General features: G+C 40.9%; 1 protein-coding gene across 3 annotated transcripts in view; it reads left to right on the top strand.

The window, feature by feature from the left end:
• The window catches only part of CLPB (caseinolytic mitochondrial matrix peptidase chaperone subunit B), a 201,286-nt gene that overhangs the window by 133,235 nt on the left and 49,782 nt on the right, over window positions 1-18,269 (top strand). For all 3 annotated transcript variants that reach the window (XM_044668108.1, XM_044668109.1, XM_044668110.1), the window contains one exon: window positions 12,193-12,290. In XM_044668108.1, coding sequence (XP_044524043.1) covers window positions 12,193-12,290 — 98 coding nt within the window. The remainder of the gene's footprint in view (window positions 1-12,192; window positions 12,291-18,269) is intronic.

The raw sequence follows: 18,269 nt of genomic DNA, 5'->3' as shown, positions 1-18,269 counted from the left end.
TTCAAGACCAGCTTTGACACTTACCAGGAGTGTGAACTATACAATATCACTTAACCCTTCTAAGGTTGTTTTCCTTATCTGTGAAATGCAGATACCACCTTCACTATCAGCCACAAAGTGTGCTAGAAGGAACTCACTCTAAAAGGTCTAAAGCACATTAAAAGTCTGCTTTTACCCAGAAGTCATTGTTGTGACTTAAGTGGAACTTGGAGTTAGTCACCCAGAGCCCCAAAATCCTTTTCCTATAAACTAGTTTCTAACCGTGCCCAATGCCTTCAATACTTATCCAGTTGCTCTTTTGAACCCAGTTATGGGGCTTTATATGATTTGCCACCCTTCAGTTTCTTCTTAGTAGATTTTTCTAACCTGTCAAATCCTTTTTGTTACTCCCTCCTGCCCTGAGCTTTGTATGTCTTGTATATCCTACCTTTTGATAACAGACATCTTTCACATAAGTACATAGAACATTTGCTAGTCAATAGACTCTCCCTCCCATTGCCTCATTTTATCTTCACCTCTCTCTGAAGCGAGGAGGTGATACAAGTGTTTTTCTGAAGCAAATTGTGGTTCTTGAGAAGGTTAAACAGAAGCACATTGTAAACTTGGGCTCTGGCTGTAACAAATTCTCTATCTCCTTAGCACCACCTGGCTTTTCTCTGGTGTCTTAAGATTCAGCTGATATTATTTGTTAAGCCTAGTGGCAAGCCCTGTGGAAGATAGAAATCAGGGAGATCATAGGCATATTAGGCAGACTACCTGTTAACCTGTCAGCTTTGAGAATCCTTTTCCCCTGCCACACAAAGCCTGAGAAGTCCCAGGAGTAATAGGAGAGACACTTTTAATCTTTATGAACTCAGTCAGGAGTTGGGGAGACAGGACAGGGAGGGTAGAGGGAGTTGAGAAGCCAGAAGCCCTATGTTATAGCCTCGGCTCTTCAAAGGACTTTTGGCAAGGTCTGCCTTCTGCTCCCCAGCTTTCAGCATCCCCAGCTATTAGGACCAGGGATTTGGGCTGTTTGGTTTAGATGGTCCCTACTTTCTCTGGGTAGGAGATTGATGGGTGGATCATTTCCCTAACCCCAGAAAGCTGTGTCGTATGAATGGGGCACCCAACAAGCCTTTTGCCTAATGCTTTTACATTATTTAAGATAATATTATAGAAAGAGATGGTGGTGGTTTGGAGTCTCCTGAATCTTAATGTGACAGTTTCCAGCTCTTTTCAGCAGTTAATTGGCATTGGCTTCTAAACCCATGTCATAGACTCTTGTTTGACCCCAAGCAAAGAAATGGTTAGCCAGTATTAATAGAAGCTCATGGTGTCTGGGAAAAGTGAGATGAAACAGACCGCCTGTAGAATTCTGGGTCACATTTTAAAAGGATCCTTGAGGGGCTGCATGATTTAAATAGAAAGAAAGCCAGTCTGGCCTGGGACACTCACTCTGTCTTCCTGGACAAGTTTCTTAAACCTCTCAAGAATCTAGGCAACTTCTGGTGTTAGAAACTTTCTGTTTATCCAGCAGGTAATACTGCCTCTCTAATCAAAGGACACCATGTATATAAAATTCTTTGAAACTCAGAAGCCCTATATAAATGGAAGCTGTTATCATTGTCAATAATAATATTGCTAATGCTTTTGGCAAGCTATAGGATATCCAGAAGAGAATGCCCAGGATTATGAAAGAATGTAAAACTATGATTGAGAGAGAGGGAAACTTGAAGTTGGGGCAGGACATAATGTAATTTCAGCCTTCACATATCTAAGTAACTATCACAGGTTAGGGATTAGATTTATTCTCTTAAGTAAATCCAGTATAACAAACTTCCTAACAATTAAGGTCATTCAGAAATGGAGTGAGAGAAAGAAGTCACAATACTGGGTGTCCAGTTCTTTACCTCTGACTTTTTATACCCCACCTTAAGGGAGACAATTTGGATCTTATAATTTCAAAAAATATGTTGGAAATTGTTATTACATGTAATTGGAAAAATAAAAAAAAATTAATAGAAATAGAAGAAGAACTAGCCCCCTGAGAGCTGGTGTGTATATTTTTTTGGTCCTACTCTCCTAGTATCTCCATCAAGTTTCCTTAGTCTTCATATTCAGCATCTTATGAACAACTCTTAGACCAAAAGATCAGCTCTTCATCTGCTGGCTACATAAATGCAACTAAATGTAATGGGGAGAGGGTTTGGACTTGGACTTGTACAAAATCTACTTTCAAATCTCAGGTGGTAGTTATTTGGCCCTATGCAAATCAGATCAACCTTTCTGAAGCCTTCATTTCCTCATCTGTAACCAACATGTAAGTGTCTATACCATCAGAAGGAGGTCATATTTTGTCCAAATTAATTGTATCAATAAAAGTATCAGTAAAAACAGCTATATTGTTCACCTTGGTATGGATCAAGCAATTAATCTCTTTTAACACTCTTTGCAAATCTTAGAGCACCATGTGGCAGCTGTTACTTTGTATGTTGTCTCCAGGATTTTTTTTCCTATTCTCCTCCAGGAATATGGCAATATTGTTTCCTAAAATAGCTATGAATGTTTTGGTCTAGGTAGATGTCCTTTTTTTTGTTTTTTTTTTTCCTTTTATTTATTTTTAGTGAGGGTCTAGCAATGGAGTTGCTGGGTCAACAGGGCATAATCAACTGTGTGATTCTTATTAAATATTGCCATATTGCTAGAAGAGAATGATTTTCCTAGACCCAGATGAGGGGGAAATACATTCTAGGTCAGGGAAGAGCCTGTGTGCAAACTTGGAGGCAGGAGAAAATTGGGGAGCAACTAGCAGTACTATTTGTTTGGAAAGTAGAGCAGGTAAAGGAGTCATGTCAAATAAGAGACATGTGAGAGAAGAGAGGAAAGAGCTAAAAAAGGAGTAAAGGAGGAGCAAAAGCAGAGACTGAGCAGCAGCAGCACAAGAGAGGGTAACTGTGGTATAGGAGTCCTAGGGAATTAAACAGAACCAGACCCCAATTTAAAATGTCCCAAATAAAAAATTCCCAGGACCAGAGAGGTTCTCTCCCATTCCTAGCCTCTTAACTTTTCACTCTTAACTCTCTTTCACTTGTTCTTCCCTTTTCCTCTCCTCTCACTTCTTTCCCTCTTGTTATTTTATATTAGAGAGATTCCCTAATACTGACTCCAAATTTTCTGACGAAAGACAAGGAGGGGCACATAAGGCAGCTGCAATACTCCAGGCAAGAGGAAGTTAGGTTGGTGTTGGGATGTATCTGTAGGAATGGAGAGGAGAAAATTGAAGAGCAAGACGTTGGAAAGGAAGAATTGACTGGGCTTGATAACTGGCTAGATGTAAGAGAAAAGGAGAATTACTAGGTCCCAAACCTAGGAGATTGAGAGAATAATGGAATCAACAATAGTATTGGAGAATCCAAGATAATTTAGGACAGAGGGAGAAGGTGAAGAGTTTATTTTGGGACATCTCAAATGTTGTAGGGCAACAGGAAGGATGAGGAGTCATCCAGGAAGGTCTCCAAAAGGAAGCTGGAGATATGGGTCTTAAAGCTTAAACTCTTAATACTAGAGATGAGGATTTATGAATCATCTTCATAGAGGTAGAGGTAAATTATGAGATAGAATGGGATTGCTAAGAGAGAGAATAGAGGGAAAGAAAAGAGACTAGAAGACAGAACTTTGGGAAGCACTGATATTTAGGGATTTGGATGAAGAAGTGGAGCCAACAATGGAGCAAGCAACCAGAGATATAGGAGAAGGATCAAATGAGATATAGTATTTGTAAAGCTCTTAGCACAGTGCTTATCACATAGTAGAAGCTTAATCAATGCTTCCTTCCTTCCTAACCAAGAGAATAGACGTGCAATGGAAGCCAAAGGAATTGAGTTTCATCAACCCTTTAGCTTTCCCTGATGGGACTTATGAGCTTCTTTTTTCCATGGCAAGGAAAATCAGAATTCCCACAAGACCTTTTTCTCTAAGCACTTCTTTCATCCCAACTGTAGGATAGGGCTTCCTTCAGCCCATACTGACATAGAACAGTGATAAGTGGGTACAGGTATAGCCAACCTGGAACTCACCACCTACAACAGAAAGTGAAATAAGAAGACCAGGCCACCCCAGAATCGAGTTTATCATCCAAAGCTCCAACCATAAGCTGGCTAGGCTTCACAGACAGATATATAGATAGAGATATAAATAGAGAAAGAATTCTCTCAGAACGTATTTATTTGTGAGGGAAGAGTGTGATCCTTAGAATAAGGAGACCTATGTTCAAATCCTGGCCTTGCTACTTAATAGTTGTGTGACCCAGAACAAGTCACCTCACCTCTCTGAGCCCCAGTTTCTTCCCCTATAAAATAGTAATATTATTTTATACACTACCTAACATACAAGGCTGTTATGAGAAAAGCATTTTGGAAACCTTAAATAATGTGAATTATTATTATTATCTCCATCTTATGGAAAACTTGGCCCCTAGCTAGCAGGTTTGGGTCCCTCACTAAGTAAAATTATTCCCATCATCAGAGCAGGGCTAGAAAATGGCCAGATAAGACATAAGACTAGGTATCTGGAAGGGGGGTAGTAACTGAGAGAATGTAATTCTTTATGGCCACAGAGCAAAAACCAGAGGCCACCAACTCTGCCACCTCCTCCCACCTCCATAACTGAAGCCCTATTGACAGTTACCCAGAATCTGAAGGAATTCAAGACAAATGGTTAAGAGGATGGAGTTAATAAAATTTGAAAAATTGAGGCCTGTCACTCCACTAAACTTTTTTCAATACCACTGACAGAAACATATTTCCCCAATGAGTGACCTTCCACAGCTGCACTGGGCGCTTTGTGCTGCTGTAATGCTGGGAGTGAACTAGCATGCTATTTATCAAATATTATAAGCTGGGACATACTAATATGGAAGGGGGGGCATCAGGCCCCACAATGCCTGAGGGGCTCCAGGTGCGAACCCACAGCCCAGACAGCTAGTGGGAGGTGACGAATGGCTTCCGATTCAGGCTGGAAAGGTTGGTGTCCTCTCTGGAGCCACACAGGAGGTCAGCGCCCAGCCTCTTCACTCCCAAAGGTCCAACCTACTGAACCAGCTGTAAGGCCTCGGGGGTTGATACACAGGGAGGTCAGGCTGGGGCACAGGAGATCCAAGTGGCCACAGCAGGCGGATGGGACACACCACTGTTATTTATTGGGCTGTAATGGTTTGTGGCCGTTGGTCATGAAGGTGAAATCGATCAGTTGTAAGAGTCAGGATCTATCAATTATTACAGCAATTAGTCAAGTCTTCTGAGCTATTAGTAGGAGGTGGGGAGGAGGAATTAGGTTGATATTGAAACAGGTTATCAATAGAGCCCCTAGAGCCCAAATTTAGCTTCTGCATCACCCTGAGGGTACAAAGCCTTAGAAAACTTTCCTTTTTCCTTGAAAAAAGGGTGAAAGGAGGGTGGGTAATTATCACCTTGTTTCTGGAGCCTCTGCTTTTTCCCAAAGAGCTCTAGAGCCTCTGGCCAGCCCAGGTGAAGTAATGTCTCACCTGTCCTTTTTTTGTTCTTAATGGGAAGTGACAAGACTCATGCTAGAAATTACTTGGTGACCAATGTTTATGGCACACATTTTTCATTCTGTAGGCAAATATAGATCACTGACAGCCCTTATTTTATATAGCTAATCTCACTCAGCATTTTCTCTTCTTCCCACCATCTCTCGCCACTCTTTATCTCTTCCTTTCCCAATTCTCCCCTTTTCTTATTCTCACTCCTCCCCATATTATCCCTTTTCTTATCATCACCCTCTCTTATCACACTTCTTTTTCCCAATCTTTCCCTACGTATCTCATTTTCCTCCCTCTTTTTACTTGTCCTTTATCTCAGTCTGTTTCCCTTTTCCCTCAGCTGTATTCTTGATACCCTTCCCTCTCAAGCCTTCCCCCCTTTCTTGCCCTCCCACTGTCCATCTATCAGAAGTTTAATTTCTCCAGATGCTACTGTGCCCTTTGCTGCCTTGAACTTCATGTAGAGCCATAGGGAGGAGCTGAGGTGTGGAAGATTCCAATGAGGTGACAGTAACCCCCTAATCAAAAGCTCACAGGCTTAGTAACTATATCATTCTGGACCCTTAATTAGTTTCCTAATCTCTTCATGTTGGACTCAGTATCTCAAGGGCCCTACACATATATTTATTAAATGTTCCTTGAACTGAACTGAAAGATTGAAAGAACTAGGAGAGATTGAGAAGATTGAAACCAAGGAAAGAAACGTTGAAGAAGAGTTGAGTCGTCAGTTTCAATTGTTACTGACGGGGATCTTAGATTTCCCAGGATACCTTCTGTCTTGAGTGGATTTCCTCCTATCTAGGCCCTCCAGCTGATCATAATAGTCTCTGCCCTGGTCTTCATTCATTCCTTTTTTTTCCCTGTCCATGGGAGGACACATGGCACGATGGAGTGCTGAGCTTGGAGTCAAGAAGGCCTTCATTCCAAAGCCGCTATGAAACTTCTTAACTTTGTGACCATAGACAAGTCACTTATTCCACCTTGACTCTGTTTCCTAATCTGTGAAATGAGATAATGGTGTGTTTCAATACTAAGTTATCAGGGTCTGTGGAAGGCCCAAATGAAATATACATACACACACATATATATACAGGTGCATGTGTATACAGAGAGAGAGAGAGAGAGAGAGAGAGAGAGAGAGAGAACATTGACCAATCTTTAAAACTATGTGTGTCAGTTTTATATGTAGTATCAGTATCACCCAGTGAAATCACATTCTTACTTCTCTCTCCTAAGCTCCGAGCTTGAAATTACCAACAGCCTATTGGACATTTATAACTGAATATTCTAAAGGCACTTCAGAATCGGCATATATAAAACCAAACCCAGATTTGAAACTTCACTGGCATCTTCAGCTCTCCTTCATCTCAGTCACAGTTCACATCCTAACAATTTTCATATCTTGTCATTTCTTTCTCTGCAGCACCCTATATGCCTCCTCTCCACTCATCCAGTCATCACCATAGAATTTAGACCCTCATCACCTCTTTCCAAGACTATTACAGTAGCCTATTGACTCTCCTTTCCTCAAATCTTTCCTTGTTCTAATCTGTTCTACTTTCACAGCTGCCTAGGTGATTTTTTTCTAAAGCCTGTATCTGGAAATCACATCACTTACCTGTTCAGTAAACTCCAGTAGTTCCCTATTACCTCTAGGATCAAATATGAAGTCCTTTGTTTAGCATCTGAAGTTCTTCACAACCTGGCCCCCTTTCCCACCTTTGCATGCTTCTTGTACTCCATTACCCTCATGGGATTCTGTGATCCATCCATAGTGGCTGATTTAACTGTTCTTCACACCTGAGGCTCAGCCATCTTCTATCTCCATGCCTTTGAACTGGTTGTTCCCCATTCCTATAATGTTTTCTTTCTTACCTCCAGCTCTTAGAATCCCTAATGTGGTTTATAAAGAGCTAACTAAAGCCTTCTTCAAAAGGCCTTTCCTGATCTCCCCAACTGCTAGTACCATATCCTCAAGTTGTCTTCCATCAACTTTGTGTTTCTTTTGTGTGTTCTGATTTATAGTCTTCCCCCATTAGAATGTCAGATCTTTGAAAGTAGGGGCCATTGTTACTTTTTATTTATATCCTTAGCACTAGATCTGGCACACAGTAAACACTTATTAATAAATGATTGTTGATCAATTGGACTTGGTACCAGGAGACTTAGGTTAAAATCCTGGCTCTGTCAATTTCATGCTGTGTGTCCTAGATCAAGTCATATAACTTTATTAAGTCTCTGTCTCAGTTTCTTCATAGAATGGGAGAAATAATACTTGTACTGCCTACCTACTCTAAAGGTTGGTGAGCAAAGCATTTCATAAACTTTAGAGTGCTATGGAAAAAAAAGTTTTTAGAAGAGAAAGGATCATAAGCTTAGACAAAGAAAGGATAGCCGAAGTCTTCTTATCCAGACTGGTTGTTTTACAGCTGAGGAATCTGAATCCCAGGGAATAATATCACTTGCCCAGGATCTAAATATGAATAAATATCAGAAATGGAATTTGAACCAAGATTCTCCATGTCCAATTCCAGCCCTCCCTTCTTCCATCTCTACCTGTCTACTAACTTCTTCCCTACTGCACACAAACATACCCATGGCTCCCCATCCTCAAAAAACTCTCATTGGTTCTGGCCATCCCCATGAGGTGTCTTCCCATAGCTCTCTCCCTGTTTATGACAGAACTTCTGAAGAAGGCCCAATGAGTGCCTCCACTTCCAGAGCTATTTATCCAACCCTAACCTCTTCCCTAATCTCCAAACTCACATGTTCACATGTCTACCTGCCTAGTGAACATCTCATGCTAGATATTCCATAGACATCTTAAACCAAACCTGTCCAAAATTGTTATCAATATCTTTCCTACTAAACCCTCTTCCCTTCCAAATTTTCTTATTATTGTCAAGGGTATCAGCAACCTAGACTCATCCTTGACTCCTCCTTTTCATCACCCATATCCAATCAGAGGTCAAATCCTCTCATTTCTTCCTTCATAACATTTCTTGTATATGCCCCCTTCTCTCCTCTGGCAAAACCACCACCTTGGTGCAAGTCTTCATCCCTTCATGCCTGGACAATTGCAGTGGCCTCCTACTTCGTCTCAGTATCTCAGTTCTCTTCCAATTCCAATCCATCTTTAACTATCAAATTAACCTTCCTCAAGTACAGATCTGAGTAGATCATTCTCTCTTACCTAGTAAACCCAAGAGGCTCCCTTTCACCTCCAGGATAAAATATAAAATCCTCTGGCATTCAAAGCCCTCTACAGCCTTTCTAGTCTTACTCCCTCCCACCCCCACATACTCTGCCTTTCTTTTTATATCTCCAGTGCTTAGCACAGTGCCTAGTATCATAGGAACTTAATAATGCTTATCAACTTATTGCCCATAAAGTCCAAGTGACCTGTTCTCCAAGACCTAGATTTTCTCCTTTCTTCTAGAACTTTAAATCCCTCACATCCTCTTTCTCTAATATTTTTATTTTATCATTCTACATCAATTCTTCTTTTCTTCTTCATATATATATATATGTATGTATATATATAATGTACTACTGAGAATCTCTAATGCTCCTTCTAGCTACCATCTCCTTTCTTTTACTCCTACTCCAGCCCCTTGCATTCTAGCTTCTTTAGTCCTCAAAGGTCACCAGGGACTCCTTTCTAGCCATGTCCAGTGGCCTCTCTTCAATCTTTGCCTTTCCTCTTTCTCTCCTCCTCCCCCAGCCCCTCAGGCCATACTTCTTGGAACTTCTCATGGTTTTCTGAATGTTAAAACATTTTGGGTCTCCTCCTGTTTTTATCAAAGGGTAAAAAAGAACTCAGAGGTAGTCCAGTGTAACCCTTTAATTTTACTAAGGAGAAAACTGATGTCCATATAAGGGAAATGACTACAAAGATATTTTTAAAAGCAAGGTTAGAATTCAAACCCAGGTCCTTTTTAACTCCCAGTCCAGTACCATACCTCCTATCTGGCTATTTTTCCTCTTACTCTTTCACTAACAATTCCTCCACTAGGCCCAATCAAGGCATTCCCAAAGGTTCCATCTTTAGTCCTCTGCTTTTTTCCCTATATGCTCATTCCCTTGGCCATCCCATCTATTGATATTCAATTCTGTGTATGGAAAGTGCTATACTCCACACTGGGAAAAATAAAGTTTAGAGAAAAGAGGGTTCCTGCCCTCATGTGCTTTGAATCTCAAAACAATATGTGACGTGTACACCTATAATTATATTACTAGTAATTCATGATCAGTCCATTAGTGGTGCAAACAAAGGACTAAGGGGAAAGGCCACTATAGTTATAGATGGCAAGAGTGGGGTGGGGGGTCTCTTGCATGATGTGGTATTAAGAAATGAGTGGTCAGAATTCAAAAGGAGTGAAAAGAAGTGATTAAGAGAGGATTCTAGGGAGCAGCTAGATGAATCAGAAGATTTAGAGACAGAGGACAGAGGTCCTGGGTTCAAATCTGGCCTCAGACACTTCTTAGCTGTGTGACCCTAGGCAAGTCACTTAACCCCCATTGCCTAGCCCTTACTACTCTTCTGCCATTGAACCACAATATTGATTCTAAGGCAGATGGTAAGGATTATTTTTAAAAAGAGAGACAGACAGATAGAGGATTCTAGGTTTTCTGGAGTGTGGAATGCAAAGAAGAGACAGGTGCTGGAAAGGGAGGTTGAACCCACTGTGTTGATTGACTCACCAAAGGTAAAATGTGAAGTCAGTTAGTAATGACTAGACTACAAGTATCTTCCAATCTTTGGGTAGCCATTTTGACTACAATAGCCAAGGAAATTTCATCTTTGGGCCCCAGTAAAAATTCCCCATTTTGTGGTGTGGGTTTTTTTGTTGTTGTTGTTTCTTATCAGATCAGTAAATATTCACTAAGTGACTGAAGTGTTCAGAGCTCTCAGTTTAACCACACTATGGCAGTGATGGAAATGAATAGGGTCCAGTTACTGCCCTCAGGGTCTGAACTCTCTTATCTAGGAACATGACATATTAGAAAGAGCACTGGGCTAGAAACTAGGGCCTGCAGCCCTAGGCAACTTACTTACCTGCTTGTCTTTAATTTTATCTCCTGTAAAATGGGGATAACAATCATTGCAATAGTGGATGTCATATACTTTGTAAATGTGAATAGTTCTTTCATATTATGCTATCTAATCAAATGATTATCACAGATTTCATAAGGTAGTTTGTAATTTTCAAGTAGTTGGCACAGAATTTCCTTAGCCTGGGATTCAAGACCTTCCATCATATATCCTCAATCCAGCTTTATAGGCTATAGTGTCACATATAAGATCCCCCTCCAGATCCCCCCACTTAGAATGTCCTTGTTCACCATCAGTACCAATCTGGAGCTTCCCCATCCTTCCAGGTGCAGATTAAGTCCTAATCCCTTCATTGTAGCCTTCCCTAGCCATCCTGGACACTGCCCCATCCTCTGATCCCCTTGCCCCCTCCAAACCATGTGTTTTCTTCCTTGATTAACTATACTGCCTGTTTGGCATTTAGTAAATGTTATTTTGTTAGTTACCATAACTATCTGGGTAGATCCTCATTGGCGATCTAGACTAACTTTTACCCTGTAATTATATCTGTTCTATCTTTATTTCTCCAACAACATAGCCAGGCACAGTGCTCTGAAGTCAGTATGCACTTGTCTCAGATCCACTAATGGACTCAAGAGAAAGATTCCATCTCAAGGTTCTCCTGCTCCATTCATTACCAGAAGACTATAGGGCCTATGGCTCCCTTAGCTCCTGGCCAACAGGGACATTAGCCAATTGGCAACCTGAGAGCACTTGAATTCCTAGACCTTGGCCCTAATAGCCAGGGTGCTACTGAAGCCCCAAGGTTCCTACATGTCAGAACACATCATCAACTTGCTAAAGCAAGAGGTGAGACTAAAAGAACAGCAAGGAGGAAGCAGACCTTAATACCTCTTCTTTTGGCAGACATTAATGGTTCTTAGGAAGAAATACATAATTTTCCACATTTGAGTCTATGTGTACAGGTGTACGCATGCAGGAGAAAAATTGTGTGGATGAAAGATTATTAGAGCTGGAGTCTTCAAAGATTTTTGTCTTTGAGTGGCTAGGGCAATTCAGCAAACTCATTTTGAGGTCCTAGCATGTATATATCACTTTGCTCAGTGAGGGGGAAGATCCAGAGTTTGGATAAGGCCTGGTCCCTTATCTTCTAGAGTGGAGTCATCTTACTTCTTTAGCCCTCAGTTTCTTCACCTGTAAAATGAGATCATAGTTCTTCCTTCACCCGGTATGTAAAATAACAGATTACCATAAAGTACTGTATAAATCAGAGCTGACCCTGGTTTGGATTTCAGATTCATTTGTAATATTTAAAAGCTAATTTTTGTTTTATATAGGAGCTCATCAGTGGCTTGTGCACTTGTTTACACACATTTTTTTTGCCCAGTCACAAAATACACACATGCCTAAGAGTTGGGCCATACCAACTAAGAATGCTCAGCTCTCCTCTGAGAAGATCCTTGATGTAGGGAATCCACCATAATCCTTCCTACCCCCAGTACAAATCTATAACCTTCTGAGACCTCTCACTTAGCACCAACCTGACCCCAATAATCATCATCTCTCTGATCCCAAACCCTTCTCTTTTCTCCAGGAGCCAGCCCCTTGCAGAGTAATGAAATGGGTCACACACCAGTGGACTATGCTCGTGATGGGGAGGTCATGAAGCTCCTGAAGGCCTCAGAGACCAAGGTGAGCCCTTTTTAGGGAGAAGATGGGGGAAATCTCTGGTGCATATAGAACATGGGGCTTGAGTTGACAGGGCTCTTCAGAGTTCACAGAAATTCACATCCCCATATCATCAAACAGATCATGCTTGCTTCCAGCCCTTCCCCTTAATTTCTTCCTCCCAAATATCAAACCTTTCAGGTTCACGTCAGCACCCTGCCTGCTCCCTAGCCAATCAAGCCATACTGAGAGATTCCCCCTTTTTCTTTCCTAGATGCTGAACCCACATAGTTTTTAGCACTTGCCTGGCTCCCATCCTGTCCTGTTTGGCCTTTGTGTGTGAATCTCATTTCCCTAGCCAGATTGTATTCCATTAGATCAGCTTCCTCTCTCTCCTGCTTTTCATTTCCCCTTGTACCCAGCCCTCAGTTTAGCCATATGCAAGAATCAGTACTGGTTGGTAAAGGCCTCATGGTATAGTTGAAGTAAGGACTCTGTCAAAGCCTAGAAGACCTGAGATCAAGTCTTCTATCACTTAGTAGCTGTGTGACTCTAGCAAATCATTTCTACTTTGTGGTCCTCAGTGTCCTCTTTTGGAATTTTAGAATTCTTATATTGGCATTGTCCTAAATCACTGAGGCTTTGTAAGAAAAATGCTTCAGAAACACTAGAAAAATATTTGACATGTTACTAAAAGTTCCACAGGTCCCATCTGCCAGCAAATCCACTCAAATATGTCAACCCTAAAAAGAAGCCGAATCAGGAATCAGGATACCTAACTCTTTTACTAACTCATGTGATCTTGGCCAAGACTCTTTTGACTACAATCCTCCATTTTCCTAACTGTAAATCACAGAATTCTTGTCAGAAAGGACCTCCACAGCTACCTTGCCCAAGTCATACTCCTAAAAAGAATTCTTGCTATGATTTCACTGTCCAGTGCAGGGGTCAGCTCTTTCTGCAGGAGCCATAGTCATTTTTTTTTTCAGGCGCTGTTACAGGAGTGCACACTGTGAGCACTGTACGGCTCTCATGAAATTACATTTTAAAAAATGTGGCGTTTATGGCTCATGGCCAAAAAGGTTGCCAACCCCTGGTCCAGTGTATCATCTAGTCTCTACCTGAAAACTTCCAGGAAGAGGGGATTCCACTAGCTCCCAAGGTCACATCTGTGTAGCTCCGTTTGCTAGGAAGTTTTTCCTGATATCAAGCCTAAATCTACCTCTTTCCAGCCACAGACCTTTCATTATTCCTATTAATTCTACCCTCTTCCATGAAGGCAGCAAGGTGGTACAGTAGAAATAGAGTTTTGGGCCTGGAGTCAGTAAGACCCAAGTTTAAATCTTCAATCATCTACTAGCTCTGTGACCCTGGACAAGTCACTTAACCTCAGTTTCAGTCAACTGCAAAAAAGGGGATTAATAGGATCTACATCTCAGGGTTATGATGAGGATCAAGTGAGATAACATTTTTTAAGGTGTTTAATACAATTCGTAGCACATAGTAGTTACTTAATAAATGTTCATTTCCTTTCTTCCTTCCAAACAACATCCCTTTAGATCCTTACAATTGTCCTCAACCCCTGAGTTTTCTTCAAGGTTAACCATCTCCATTTCTTTCAACTGATACTTGCTTGACATATACTCATGATTCATCACCAGTCTTGTAGTCCCTCCTCCATTCTCCAAGATCTTTTCTCTGTCACTGACAGTATTTGAACAATCCCATCTGATAGTTCTAGTGTTGCATTGCACCTATTCCAAGGAATTTGAATTGACTTGACCTACTTGAGGCAATGTGTTGATAAAACATAATACTTAGGAGACCTAAATTCAAGCCTTTCCTCAGACAACTATGTAACCTTATATAAGTCACTTAATCTCCTTAGTTTCAGATTCTTTGTATTTAACATGAGGCCAATAATAATATCTACTTCACTGGGGGATTGTGAGAATAAAGTGAAATAATATGTGTAAAGATAATATAAATAGTTTTGTACACCTAAAAGCACCATAGAGATGTTAGCTATTATTATTCACCAAGAGCATCCGTCTAGTCCAGCTCAGACACAGAAGGAAATTCCTACTGTAACATCCCCTGAGAAAAGGTCATTCACCCTCTGAAGACCTCCAAAGTTAGAGAACCTTCTTCCTCTTGAGGCTACCCATTTCACTTTTGGGTAATTTTGATTACTAAGAAGTTTTTCCTGATCTCAAGCCTAAATGTAGCCCTCTCTCTCTCTCTCTCTCTCTCTCGGGTATGATGTCTCCTCTCCGTGATAGCCCTTTCTATATTATTCCCATCTCCCTTGACTCTTCTCCAGGCTAAATATACTCCAGTCCTTTGGCAGTTCCTCATGTCATGGACATAAGGCCCCTTCATCATCTGGGTTGCTTTCCTCTGGACATTGTCCAACTTATCAGTATCCTTTAAGCACCATAGTGCCCAGAACTGAAAATACTCCAGATGTGATCTGACCAAGATAGTGTACAGCAGGGAATGATTTCCTTATGGCTAGAAGCTATGATTTTCTTAATGCGTTTACATATCACATTACAGTTTTTGGCCCCCATATCTGACTCATCAAATCACTAAATTTCCCAGATCTTTTTTTTCTCAGAAAAACTTTTATGTAAAATCACGCCTGATTGTTTCAGCCTGTGTGTAAAATTTCACCTTTATCATTGTTGAATATCATCTCTTTAGATTTGGTTATTTGTTGTTTTTGTTTTTGTTTTTATATATTGGGTATTGGTTCTAAGGCAGAAGAGTGGTAAAGGCTAGGCAATGGGGGTTAAGTGACTTGTACACAGCTAGGAAGTGTCTGAGGCCAGATTTAAACCCAGGACCTCCCATCTCTGGGCCTGGCTCTCAATCCACTGAGCCACTTTGCTGCCCCCAGATTTGTTTTTTTTTAAACCCTTACTTTTTGTCTTCGCATCAATACTGAATGTTGGTTCCACAGCAGATGAGCAGTAAAGGCCAGGCAATTGGGGTTAAGTGACTTGCCCAAGGTCACACAGGTGGGAAATGTCTGAGGCCAGATTTAAACCCAGGACCTCCCATTTCTAGACCTGACTATCTACTTAGCCATCTAGTTGCTTCCATCTCGTTATCTTTAACTTAGCACTCAAAACCATCAAAATCTTTGAATCTTGGCTGTGTTAACTATCCCCTTGCATTAACATCTGACAGGCATGCTGTCTTCGCCTTTATATAAGAATGATAAATGGCACTGAGCCAAGAAGAGCACCCCTGTGGCACTCCACATAAGACCTCTTGCTGAGGTGATATTGTTACTATGATTAAAATTCTCTGGAGACCATCTTAATTTATAATTATTTGTTAAATAATAAAAAGCGATTCAGAGAAAGAAAAGACCTCTAACCATGTGGCTGGTCATTCCCTTAGCAAGCCTCCTCAGAACCAGGCCAAAAAGCCAAGAACCTGGGATAAACATATCTTCTCAGTTTGGATTCCCAGCCAAAAAGCCCCCAACTTCCTCTCAGGACTCAAATTTATGCTTTTAGTGGTATCTCTTTCCAAAACCCCTCCAATCAGTAGGTTCTGACCTCATTCTGGGCAAGACAAGTCTTCTGGATACTAGGAATCAGGAGGCCGTTAGAAGAGTGTACATGCCCGCTCCTTTTTACCCCCACTCTTTCCTTTATCCACTATGTTGAGAGGTTGTTTACAGATAAACAACAAACTTTGCCTGTGCTAAATTCTATCAGAGAATGGGGTAAGTTGCAATTTAATTCAGTCAGAAGGTGGAATAAGTGTAATTTCAAACTTAATATCAAAATTCTACAAATCCAAAGTTTGTCTTAGGTTACCAAAGCAAAGAGTACAACCTAGTGTTAAGTTTTCACATTGTGAACCATCAACTATCACTCCAAGTCTGGCTATTCAGTCAATTTGAAACGTACCAAATTGTTCCATTAGCTGGTCTATATCTCTCTATCTTTTCCACCTGGATAGCAAGAGATACTTTATCAAATAATTTACTCAGATCTCAATAAATTACATATATTGCATTCCCCTAATCTCAGACCCTTTGTAACCTATGGCTACTGCTGTTAGCTAAGTCAAACACCTCTACTTCAGTAAGGGCCTTCATAAATGTCTTCTACTTTGATCTCCACTTCTGCCCCTTTTCCTCAGATCCCTGCTATCTCTGATGTCCTATCACTCTTCAGGTCCAAAACTAAATTCCCCTTTCCCCATTGCCTCTACCATCCTCCAAGTTTCTTAGGCTTGGGATGTTAGAGTTATCTTTGATTTATCCCCCACTAGGTAGTTATCCTAGTTTTTCCTCTAAGCTCCAAACTTGACCATTCCTTCCAGAGGCCTAAAACTTAGATTCTAATGGAAAATTCCCTGACCTAGAAAACAGAATATCAGATTCTAATCCCAAATCTGTCACTAACTCTTTGAGGGACATTGGATAATTCATCATACTTCTCTGAGCCTCATTTTCTTCATTTGTACAGTGACAGAGTTGGACAGAGTACATTATTTCTAAGTTCCCTTCCAGTTCTATAATTCTAGTCCAGGTTCTCATCACCTCCTCCCTCAGGATTATACCAACCTCCTAACTAGTCTCTCCCTTTAGTCTCTCCCTTTCTAGTCCCTCTGATTCCCACAGCCAAAGTAAGCTTCTTAAAGCCCAGCTCTACGCATATCCTACTTGTCTCAGAAACATTCAGTGTCTCCCTATCAAGGATAGACTTTGTGTGTGTGTCTCCGTGTGTTGGCAAGGGCAGGACTCATGCCAGGTCTATAATTCTCATCAAGTCATTTCATCTCTAAATTTTAGTGTCCTCATCTGTCAAACAAGGAATAATTCTCATACTACAGTTAGAGGTTTGTTGTGAGAGAAGCACTTTGCACCGATAAGCCACTACCTTTATTTATACCTAACATCCAGTTTTCTCTGCCTGATTTTTGAGGCTCTCTGTTATTCAGCTCCATCCTATTCATTCCCTATTCGCTAACATACTCCAGGATCATATTCAGGTGACTTTTATATAATTACTTTATGTTTCAAAGCACTTTCTTCACAATAACCCTGTGAAGCTGTTAGTATAAATATCATTATGCCCCTGATGTTGTCATTTTTCAGCCATGTCTGACTCTTTGTGAGTCAGATCACTTAGGTTTGTTGGATTTTGCGAGGCAAAGATACTAGAGTGGTTTGCCATTTCCTTCTCCAGCTCATTTTAAAGGTGAAGTGAGGCAAATGAGATTAAGTGATTTGCCCCAGGGTCACTCAGCTAGAGTCCGAGGCCAAATTTGAACTCAAAAAGAATGAGTCTCCCTGATTCTAATTCTAGCACTCTATCCACTGCACCATCTAACTGCCCCTGATAGTACCAGTTGCACCTATTAATACCCACTGTTGATACTTACAAATGGGTAGAGCACTGGGCCTGGAGTCAAGAAGACCCAAGTTCAAATCTAGCCTCAGACACTCAGTTTTGCCTCAGTTTCTCATCTGTAAATTGAGCTAGAAAAGGAAATGGCAAGCCACTCCAGAATTTTTGCCAAGAAAACCCTAGAAGGGGTCACCAAGAATCACAACTGAAACAAAAAAAAAATTTAAAGGATAATAAATACTTTGGGGTAGGAGTCATTTACTCCAGCTCTTTCATTTTGTAAATAAGGCAACTGGCCCAAAAGAGTGGCTTGCCAAAATCATATAGAAAGTAGTGGATCCAAGGCTCATCTTGAGTCTACCGACTAAACCAGAGCTGTTTTTCCTACAACAGAATGATTCAGCGGAGGTCCAAACAGAGTATCCTGGGAGCTACAGAGAGAGAAAGATCCCTCAGGGATGGGATGGTCAAGGAAGGCTTCCTGGAAGAAGTGACATTTATTCTGGGTATTGAAGGGCAGACAGCATTTTGACAGGCAGAGAATTGAAAGTTTAAAGATATTGCCACATTTTAAGTAAGAGACAGAAAAGAAAGATGGAAATATATCTTTATCTCTATCTCTCTG

The sequence above is a fragment of the Gracilinanus agilis genome, chromosome 3 (assembly GCF_016433145.1).
Source record: "Gracilinanus agilis isolate LMUSP501 chromosome 3, AgileGrace, whole genome shotgun sequence".
In the NCBI taxonomy this organism is placed as follows: domain Eukaryota; kingdom Metazoa; phylum Chordata; class Mammalia; order Didelphimorphia; family Didelphidae; genus Gracilinanus; species Gracilinanus agilis.
The sequence above is the reverse complement of the archived record's forward strand: the minus strand, read 5'-3'. Positions and strand labels throughout refer to the sequence as shown.